At 43.2% G+C, this 10,962-nt stretch overlaps 1 protein-coding gene across 2 annotated transcripts in view; it reads right to left on the reverse strand.

The window, feature by feature from the left end:
• Positions 1–6,895, reverse strand: part of LOC103366372 (secretory carrier-associated membrane protein 1-like) — a 10,935-nt gene extending 4,040 nt beyond the window's left edge. The window contains exons 1-8 of one of the 2 annotated variants that reach the window (XM_008294076.1): positions 6,682–6,895; positions 5,450–5,530; positions 5,109–5,219; positions 3,301–3,412; positions 1,381–1,509; positions 964–1,123; positions 523–624; positions 321–438 (exon numbers count right to left, since the gene is read on the reverse strand). In XM_008294076.1, coding sequence (XP_008292298.1) covers positions 321–438; positions 523–624; positions 964–1,123; positions 1,381–1,509; positions 3,301–3,412; positions 5,109–5,219; positions 5,450–5,530; positions 6,682–6,738 — 870 coding nt within the window. In that variant the 5' untranslated portion in view covers positions 6,739–6,895. The remainder of the gene's footprint in view (positions 1–320; positions 439–522; positions 625–963; positions 1,124–1,380; positions 1,510–3,300; positions 3,413–5,108; positions 5,220–5,449; positions 5,531–6,681) is intronic. The other variant, XM_008294077.1, reaches the window with a different exon arrangement.
• Positions 6,896–10,962: the final 4,067 nt, after the last annotated feature.

A 10,962-nucleotide genomic window follows, 5' to 3' on the forward strand; every position in this document is an offset into this window, starting at 1 on the left:
AGTTTTAAATCTCCCTCAATACAACTTGATGTTCTTTTTGTAAATTACGGTTCAATTTAGAGCAAAAGCACGTCACTACTTCATGCGTAGTTTCTTCAAATTCACTTGTCTGCTTCCTAAATGACCAAAATGGAGATGGCCACTGTCCAAAATAGAGGTTTCAAAACCGGAGTCCACAAACCAACGCATGACGTCACTGTGGTTCACTCCATCCTGCGTTTATTGTTAGTGGTGTTCAAGTAGTCTGCATTCTGTTCATGTATCATGAAGTGTGCTAAACACAGACACTGGTGCTGACATGTTGGAGTGCTTCGTGTTACCTTTTTAAACATGATGAGCGAGCCCACGGACAGCGTCGTGAACAGGGCTGCGATCAGTAACATGATGATCCCCACTGGGACACTGGTGTTCAGACCGGTTAGAGCCGCGATCCAACCGCTGGCGAAACAAAACCACAACACGATTACACTCCAGCGCGCGCTCTCAGAGGGACAGAATCGGTACAAGATACAGAACACTCACCACGTTCCCCAACCGGTGATGCCAATACTTTGTAGAACGTGAACTCCAAACTGACAGATGTAGACGAAGAAGAAGACAAAGAAGCGGAATGAACTGTCGCTCCTGTGGGGAGGACAAATTAAAAAGAAAACAGTGAGAAAGCAAAGTGTGAAATACCAAAAACACATTTTATCAACTCTGTCATTAAATCATCTTCTAATAAATATTAATGCCTCTATCTCTCAGTCTGTGAAAGTCTGCTGGCTTTGTGGAGTGTCTTGGCTTTTCTCTGAGATATAAAACAATGGGAGGTTACAACATGAGTCCAGGATTTAAAGAATTAGCTTCTACAGACATGAAAAATTACAGCATTTTGACAGTGACCGCCTCTTTTAGCTTCAACTGTTTCTGCCTTTTTATACAGCTGCAAAAGTTGGTATAATTGTTCACGCTTCTACTCACCTGAAAGCCCCGTAAAGCGGTCTGTACCAGCAGACGAAAGAACAGGGAGTAAACAGCAGGAACCATAGCATGGCCAGGCCGAAATCTACACCGCGAGCTGCATCCACACAGAACCAGGCCAGGCAGCCGAACATGTTCACAAAGAGCGTGCCTGCATGGACTGAGAGACAAAAACAACACAGCGGAGACCGTCACTGTCAGGAAGCCTAAATCAATGCTCAGCAAAGTCTGTTTTTATACAGTCAAGTGTGTTTCTGTGACTCTGAAGGGAGATGAGATTCAGAGCAGGTGGCTTCATATCACGTTGGACGTATTATATGGGTTGGTCCACATGTCATGGGGTGTGTGTGTGAGGGACGCTAATATTAACTGGTAGAGGAGGTTCTGGTTCTGTGGTGCGTCTGATGGTCCACTCACACATCCAGAGGTTGTACATGATCTTGACAGTCTTCTGGAACTCTACAGGAATGTCCACAGCGATGTCGTGGTAGAAACATGGGCCAACAGGGAACTTCTCTGGCAGCGGAGGCCAGTTGTTCTTACGCCCTGTGTGGACAGAGGAGACAGGGTTTGGATGATTAGAGATTTACAGGATCAGAGTTTTCACTTGAGGCGAATGCATTACAAAGCAAATTGACATCGAGTGTGTGAACAAGAGTCTGAGCTAAGAATAAAGCGCACTGCATGTTAACAAATATTAATACCTCTTGTTAATTATCAAACACTGTGATCACTTTATAGACCCGAAAATGCATAAATATGAGCACCGTAGAAGGAACGCTTCATAAACAAATGCAAATTCGGTATTTTTTCAATTCAAGGTCATGAGTCTGAACCTGGCAAGTTCAGTTTAAAAGTTTAAACTCATGAGGAGGTAGTATGATCAATGTGTAGCTCAATGACACTTCTGCTGATTAGACTTTTTCATAAATGTAAGAAGACAAAGTAATGGTCAAAATAAGGCAGAGATAGTGAGATGGTAGCGATGAAGTCAAAAGACATGATAGCTATCCGATGTATACTGTGTACAAACAAGTAAAACTACATTCTTACACATTTTTATGCATTTATTATTGATTTTTATGTACATGTGGTGACACCTGTACATATAAGGACCTCACAAAGGCAGCATTATGACACTGTCCACTAAAACACGTACCTAACTTTACCTTGAGACAAACATGGCAGGAACAAATAAACCGACTGAGTTATATCTTGACACAGGAATCATATTAAAACGCCACTACTACATCAGAATAAGCTGTAAATCATCAAAGAGCTTACACAGATGAGACTCCTTGGCATAATGACGGACGCCAAGCGACCGACCAGCCATCTTACGAGCTGAGCTGCCAGCTACTGAGATGACCGGCCAGTTTCACCCAGCCGGCAGGTCCTCACAGCTCCAACAACATTGGAACAAATTTCCCAAAAGGCCTTTGATTAAATGGCTGCGTATTCAAAATCTAAATTTACATGCTGCTTGTAAGAAAATAACAAAACTCTTCACTGAAAGACCTCAATGTATGTTCAATGTAGGCTTCAGGTTTGTCAGTTTTTGGTTTTTATTGGGCTAAAACTGGCCTAGTTGTGAGTCTCTCTCCTGCAGAGACCATCAGGCGGCAGGAGGCGTGGCCCGCTGGGAAAATCTGACAGATTACCAGGTGGGTCACGCCTCCAGGAAACCACCAGGACTCCACCGGCTGATAAGGACGCGTCACGATGGATGATGTTTCTAAGACTGAGTCGAAACGTGTCAAAAAATAACTCATTGTCTGATAAGAAAAGGAACCTTATTCCTAACATGGCTCACATTCAGATTATCATCAACCTTTATTTAAGCAGGTAAATCCCACTGAGGCTGGCAACCTCTTGTTCAAGGGGGACCCAGTTTTATGTGAGCACAGAGAAACTTTCCACTTCTAGCAGGTGAATCTTGAAACCGTCCCCTTGTGTCAAACTCTAAACATCCCAGAGGGCCAAAATAAATGTGTGAGATGGGGGATTTTTAATAAAATAGTAAATAACAGTCCTTGGGTAAAAGGTTAAAAAGCTCTGACTCCTACTCAAATTTCTGTGACACCAAATCCACATTTATCATTTCCCAAGTTCCCCAATTTGGAACTCGAACGGCTGCTGTTCCGTGTGTGCTGGAGAATTAAAATGTTCTTCACGAATCGGACGTCGAGCCACATTATGTTGTTGCCGTTGTAACACGTCAACTTTCTGATCGGCGCTGCCGTGAGCGGAGCTTTGATTGGGAATGACCATTCAGACTGTGAGGCTAATGAGGTGTTGAGTGAGCAAAGTGGCTGACTGATGGACTGACTGACTGACCTCCCGCGGCTCCGTGCGACTGTAACTCTCTCTCCCGACGATCGAGCTCTGCTGCTTTCTTCTCCAGCTCCTCCTGCCTTCTCAACAACTCGGCCTGAGCACGCGCTTGGTCCTGAGGCAGACACAGAGATGCTCTTAGAATTCACCGCCCAACATCTGACAGGCGTTATGACATCCAATAAGGCGGCCAATTAAGGTATTTTTCCACTCAGGTAAGCTGGGATGTGTTAATTTGAGGTGGGAGGAAAAGGGGTTACAATTAGAAAAGCAATCAGCGACTGAAGGTCACTCACTTGTCTTTATCAGTTAGTACCAAACGAGCTCTAAAGTGGGACTGTAAGGTTCAAGGCTACAGGTGGGGAAAGGCTCATTAAAGGACAGTTCAAGGCACTGACATAAAGGGGAACATCTATTGAAGACAGTACCTCGTTGCGCCGCTGTTGGGCCATCAGAAAACACAGTGAATGAAGGATAAGAGGAAACGTGAACCAGAAGCAAAAACAGTTTTTATAAAGCTGTCAGTCCAGAAATAAGCATTTGGATCGTTACACACATTTCTCTCTTCAGTGTATTCAAACTGCTTCCATTTTAACACAAAGGGCCCAAAGATTAAAAAGCAAATGGACCCAAATGCAAGAAATTAAACAAAATCCTCATAACTGATATTGAAGTTCTTTACAGTCATCAGCTGTCTGAAGTGATGCTGAACCACAGACATCACCGACGCTTTGGTCTCCCTACTGATGCTCGCCCAGCCGCCTACAGCTCTTCCCTGTTGTTCGATCTTTCGCCTTCGACACATGAAGGAAAGCTCACTCAGACTGAGATCCGGTGGCTGACTCAGTAAGTTAAGGTTACTGCACCTCATCACCCTAAAAAAGCTTTTTAGAACCTTACATTTAGAATGTTTGTCCTTCTGAAAGGTGATCCGAGCGCACCGGATGCTCCCCAGTAACCCTGAATTCATCCTGATGCATCTGTCAGCAGTAAAATCAGAGCTAAATGTCTGTGTGAAGGTTCCACTGGCAGCCCAAGCCTCACCAGAACCACCACACGTGACAGATGAGTGGCTTTGGGTCATGAGTGGTTCCTGTTTGTGTGTTTCTACACAATGTTCTCTGATTTTGAACAGAACTGATGAACTTTCCAAACCAAATGTCTTTTTTAAGTTCATGTTGCCACCTGCTACCTGGGCGTTCTGGTTCTGAGTCTTGTCAGGGGTTCACATTGTGCTGAATCCTCTGCAGTCATCAGATCTTCTCCTGACTGTGGATCAGTTCCTTGCTGGCACATGATTATCTGCTCACCTACAAGACTTGAGCTCTTTGATCTGCCAGAGGGCTTTTGATTTCTATTTTTCAGAATGAACCCAGCTATTCGCTTTGGCAAACCGACTAATATCTTTGTGCTAGGTTTCTGTTTTTAGAGCCTCATGCTTATCCTCTGTCTTTACTTGCACGGTCAGCGCTTACACGTTAAAGCAAGTCCACCTCTTCGTCGACTCTGAGCCACATGTTTCCTCTACTGTACGTTAACTAATGCTGAAAAAACACACAGCTCGCCGATCGCTTTTTAAACCTTGCAATTTCTGCACTGTTAAAGAGGTTGTTTGTCCCATGAAGTTCTTTCTACACTGACATGACAAACACAAGACATGAATGCAGCAACGACTGTTTGATGAAGCTCAGAAACTGAACCGCCCAAATGCTTATAGTCTGGACTGGAACTGCCGAGGACATACGGCGTCGACCTAGTTTGTACAAATAAACGCTAAAGGAAAACGAGATGTGACTCATTGTGTGTTTCACCTGAGTTTGTTGCTGTGTGTACGCCGGCGGCTCTTCTGTGGGCTTCATGATGGCAGGTTGTGTGTTCTGCGAAGGGGCAGGAGCGGCTTTGGGGGCATTTCCAGGGGCTGCCTGTGAAGCGGCACAAGATTTTCCGATGTTAATATTTGTGCAACCGAAAGACAAGGCACTAAGTAGAAACTGTAATTAGGCCACAGTCATATTTTGTCAGTGAAATCCTCTGTGACTGAGAGGTGGAGGAGGAGAGGAAGAGGGTAGCGGAGAAAATGAGGTCACTGACTCAGAAGCACACAAACACATGCATGCACAGACTGGTTGATAGAGATGCTAGTTAAGCTGACCGTTCTGGCGTCTGTGAAGGGGTTATACTCCTCCAGACCACCAGGAGGGGCAGATCGTGTCACCTGGGTCACCGAGGGATCCTACAGGGCAGAGAGGTCCATACAGCAATTTAGGGGGGTGAAAACTACAAGCACAGAATCAAAACCGTATAAAAACCTTTAGTGGCTCTGTTAAGTCAAATGAAGTTATACGCCGACAGGAGCTCGGGCGGAGAACAAGATGTTTGATATTCTATCTGAAGTGACCTTTCTTGATCTTGTGGCCGTTTAAAACGCGGTGAATGGGATCAGGAGCAGAGGGAGAAGTCCAGTAATGTCATGCTTGCATTACAGGACAGTCTATGGTAGTCCTATATGTGCCATTCAGAGCCAGCAGCCTGCAGGTGTTCCCTCCAAACAAACAGCTCCTCCCACTGAGGAACACACCTTCACGTCAAAGGGGGAGGGGCTTGAGATTTAAGTCACCTGCTGAGGTGAACCGTTGGCATGAAAACCAGCAGACTTTTACAATGAAAGGTAAGACAGTGTCCAAGCTAGCATGAATTATACAGGTTACAAGTGTAGCACAAACAAACAGCTCGTTGCACCTGTTTGGTCACCAGTGTTAACAAAAAACACACTCACACCCATCAGCTAAAGTGTGCAGACAATTAGCGTTTCACCAACACTAGCGTTTATATCCTCTGCGATGTCAACGCATGCAGCGTTTTAAATTAAAGGCAGCTAAATGTATGCTACACTGCATGTATGTGGCGATATACAACACCGACAAGACGTTTAAATCGTCTAAACCAGCGTCCTATTTCCAAATATCTGTACTGTAAGCACACAATGTGCCAAAGCGATGCTAACCAGCCGGCAGGCTATTCCCAAACTAGCAGGGGCCAGCAACTGTTTACTGACGGTGGGCAGAGCTAGCGTTACCCAGCTAGCTAACATCATGTGTCTTTGTTCTTAAATGGCACAAGCGTTCGTACGACGTTAAAAACAAACGTCCTCGGCAACAGTGTGCCAGATAATTCTCCGTCGTTTTATTTACATAATTAACAGCCACATTAAGTGTGAGTGATACGATAAATAATGCTGATTGATGACTAGCTCATTCGGCTAACAAACGGTACACCAAGCAACACCTCTAGCTAGCTGTCAGGCTGTTAGCAGGGATGCTAAAGTGAGGCTGGCCTCACTGGGCTCAAGCGTACGTTAGCGGGCTAGCTAGCCGAGTTAGCTACCTGGAAGGGATTGCTGAAATCCGGGTCTGCGAACGGGTTGCTGTCAAAATCGGACATTGTACAGCCTTTCTAATAACGGTTTCCTGTGTGTGAGAGCTTCCCGAGTCTCCAGGGAAGGTTCAGTCCTTTGATTTGACTGCTTCTCTCTGCTGCCCGCAGTCTTCTCCGCCTCCTGCTGATGGAGACTCCTTGCTTAGCAAGTTAGCCAGTAGCACAAAAATGGCAGAGGATGCGTGATGAGCGGCGCCTCGACGTCACGGTTTCAGCACCGCGGAGAGCATGACGTCTGCACAGGTAGGAGCCAAACATCTGAGCCCACAGGTGCAGTGTGCAGGACGAGACCTGTGATCTTTGTGTCTCTGCTACGAGGTAAGCCCGCACTAATGATTACACTGGAAACACATTAAAAGCCACTCCTGCTCCTTCACTAAACATTTTCAGTCCAGACTTTGTGACATGTGATTGTTGGGCCCCATTGATCCACCAGCCTCCCATCTTCTGTGCAGTTTATCTATTTAATTATAAGTTTCCAGAGTTATCAAACTGTGTATGGACAGCCAAAGTGTCAGACACTATAATGTCAATAATACTTTGTCAATATTATGTGTAGCATCAGTTTCAGCATTATGTTCAGTATTTCAATTTCCTGTGCAAATATTATACAGTCATGTTACTCCAGTATAATTGCCAGTTTTACTTTGTACGCTCTATTTTTTAATTTTGCATTATAATTATTTCTATTTGGTCCTGCTGTGAGCTTATACTCCCTTCACACTCTGTATTTACTACAGCATGTGGAGTATTTGATTTCATGGGCAACATTTCATTATTATTTCAGTATCGTTGCCAGTATTACTCCTTAGTTCTATATTCTAGTTTAGTTTTAGCTTTCCTATTTTTACTAAATGTATTTTACTAGTTGTTTTCTCTTTGACACTGCCGTGAGCTATACACTTTATATTTACTGCACAATTTCATTATTTTGTGCAATGTTACTTCAGCATCATTGTCAGTTTTACATCTTTACTATTTTAGTTATATTTTAGATTACCCAGTTTTTTATTAAATGTATTGTCCCTATTGCTATTTTATGAACATTTTATATTTACTATTCTTGGTTTATTGTTGTATTTTTTGTCTGCGTACCATCGAGTTCTATCTGATCTTTGAGACAGAATCTGCTTTTGTTCATTTTCAAGTTAGTGGTGCAAATTCTGACTGATGATGATCTGACCTCGGTATAAAAAACTGTTTTAAACCAACATTACTTCCAGTTGCTCAACTACCGTAATACATTTTTATATTGTTTGTACTCAGTAAGCTACTGTATGTTTGTACTGCTTTACATTTATTTTTATTTTTTTACTTTTTACTTCACTATTCTAATTTCACAGTCACTTTAAAGAGAGTTTGGATACAAAATATATCATCAGCTTATAAATATTACAAATATAAACTGTAATATAGTGATTGGGTTTAGAGATAATGAAAGGTTAGACATGCAACAACGTTATTTTAACTACAGCTCCTAAAACTTCTTCTATTTAAGTGTCATTTTGAAAGCAGAATATTTACATGCAATGAAATATTTTGGATTTGAGTTAAGAACTTATCGCAGTCGTCACTATTGCATACCTGCAGCTATACAGTAATGCAGCAGATTAAACTTTTTAGTTCTGTTTTCCAAACAACTGTGTCAATCTGAAATTCCTTATTTATACATATGCTTTCTTACATATTTACAATCCACATCTTTTTTTCAGATTAACTCCAAAAAAACCCTCAAGAATTTTAATCCAGTGTACCGAAGGGAGTATTTATACAAACTGAATCTTCAACAACCCAACGCACAGCTGGAGCTAAACACACACCTGGGCTGTGACGAAAATTAAACAAAGAGGAGGTTATTTCTCCGGGTCTAATTTTTACATCAGCCGTAGTGCTCATTCTGTAAACTGTATGCACATTTGTGGAATATTGGAGCTCCTGTAGGTCAAATACCACAGCCATCTCCTCCACTTGATGATTATGATGATTATGTTAATGATGATAATGATGATGAGGATGATGATATATGGAAAGCGTCTGCTGCTCACTTTGGTCGCGTCTGCCTCGCGTGAAAGAACCGCAGAGGCAAACCCCGACTGCCTGCTTCATGATATGTAACAGTGACCTCTTTCTCTGGAGCAATCCCAGACAATTTACAGGAAATCATTTTATCTCACTTGTCCATAAAAGAAGTATCAGGCCCCCTGAGAGCTCCCGTGGCGTCAGTGTGTTTTTTCCCCCCTTCCAGTTTCTGTTATTTGCCCGAAATGCCCACTTGGGGGCGCTACGATCCAATAGGTCCCTGCAACCCATTTTGCAGAAATCCTCTCTCATTTGCCATCAATTTATTTTCATTCAAACGAAGGGTGACCATGTGAAGAACATCAGATCAGTTGACAGCCTGTAAATGTGATTTAAACATTTAAGCACCATTTACCCAGATTAAGTTTCAATTGAAGAACAAATGCTATTAGGTTGAAATCTTACAGTATGTGGTAAATGATGAGGTTAAAATATTCCCCCCTTTTTTCTGTTTGAATTCTATCGCTGGTTTTTAAACAAAGGCGCCGCGTTGCTTTGGATTTATAGCAGCCTAACAGCTAATATCTTTAAATCTAGCCGGTGTGCTTTTGTCAATAAGTACCTAAACCTTCATTCTTTGCAAACGTGCATCTTCTGCCTCGTGTACTGTACCTATATAATGTTTTGTATGGATAGACTCTAGACAAACACAAACTGAAAATTCATTACAATTCAACTTCAGTCCACAAACACACACACACACTCTCTCACACACACACACACGAAATGAGCATCGGTTCCTTCCCTAATCTTGTATTAATGGACCCAATCACAGACTCTATGAATAATCAATGGCCAGTGGTCTGCAACCGCACTGCTGAGACCTTGAGTGAAACTGAATTTTCCTAATAAGACACGCACACATACACTCACACACCTTGAGGCCCTTAATAAGCTCTAATGCACTGTGGGTTGAAAATACGTCACATGGTTTGTTTGCTGCAGAATGTGAAAGATAAACATGCTGTGCCGGGGCCGTGCAATGAGTGTGTATGCATGTACTGTATATATATATATATTTATATGTGTGTGTGTGCATGTGGAGAAGAGCGGTGTGAAAACGGGGATCTGTCTGTCCTTGTCCACTCTCTCCTGCCCCACTAATGCTGCTTTCCACAGAGGACTCTGTGTGGAAACAACCGCTTTGGCTAATAGCTGCTACATTAGTCTCTTAACCAGCTGGTCATGGCCATTTAGAAATGTTCATTAGGTCGCGGACCAGAGTGGATAGGTGCGATAGTTCACTCCCCACTGTTGACTGTAGAAAGACAGAAAAAGATGGGAAGAGGAGAGAGAGAGGGAGAGAGGAGCAGACGTACAGACGGAGGGAGAAACAGAAGCAATTTACTGGCCAACATGACGACCAAGTGTAAAAAGCCACAGATGCAATTATCATCATATTGCCCTGAATAAGAACCTTGTGCATAATTAGATCTCATTAAGGTCTATGAGTGTTATTTTAGGGCTCTGAAAGGTTGGATAAGCAGGGCTTGATATTATGGGTTATTAATGCTGCAACATCTGGTGCCATTCTGGCAGTCGTCTCACAGCGTCGGAGTGGGCTGGAAAATTCAGCACCGCGCCGATGTTATGACCAGACAGTTAAAATCCAATGCAGGGCGTCTTCTCCTTCTTATAGAAACGTATGGATGGAGATATACGGCGCGTAGATGTGTGCTAGTGTATAGCTTTATGTACGGTGTGTGTGCACGCGTGTGAGTTTGTTTGTGCTGATGACCAGTCAGAACACATTACACACCGCAGAGGGAAACAGCCCTCCGTCGCCGGAAAAGCGATTGATTCTCCATTTCCATATTAATGAGCAGATTTGTTAAGAGCCTGCAGGAGAGGGAGAAAATAACAGGGTCTTCATAGGGCACGACATTTATAAATAAAGCTGATGCAGAGAAAAATGGAAATTAAACCTTTTAGTTTAATAAATTTGAGGCGTCCGCAGCAAAGCGAGCGATTTGCATTTCCATTTGTGGCCAAATAATGAGAGTGCGGGTCCATGATGAGCCTGCTAGTGCTGCTTTTGGGTCTCAGACAGTCAGACAATCACTCCAGCGTGCAGCCCTCCACATCAATGTCATTAGCTCAGGCCTGTTAACTCCGCTGCTTGGCTCTCTAAGATTATTTGGCGAACTAGAG

The sequence above is a fragment of the Stegastes partitus genome, unplaced genomic scaffold, assembly GCF_000690725.1.
Source record: "Stegastes partitus isolate 25-593 unplaced genomic scaffold, Stegastes_partitus-1.0.2 Scaffold935, whole genome shotgun sequence".
Lineage (NCBI taxonomy): Eukaryota > Metazoa > Chordata > Actinopteri > Pomacentridae > Stegastes > Stegastes partitus.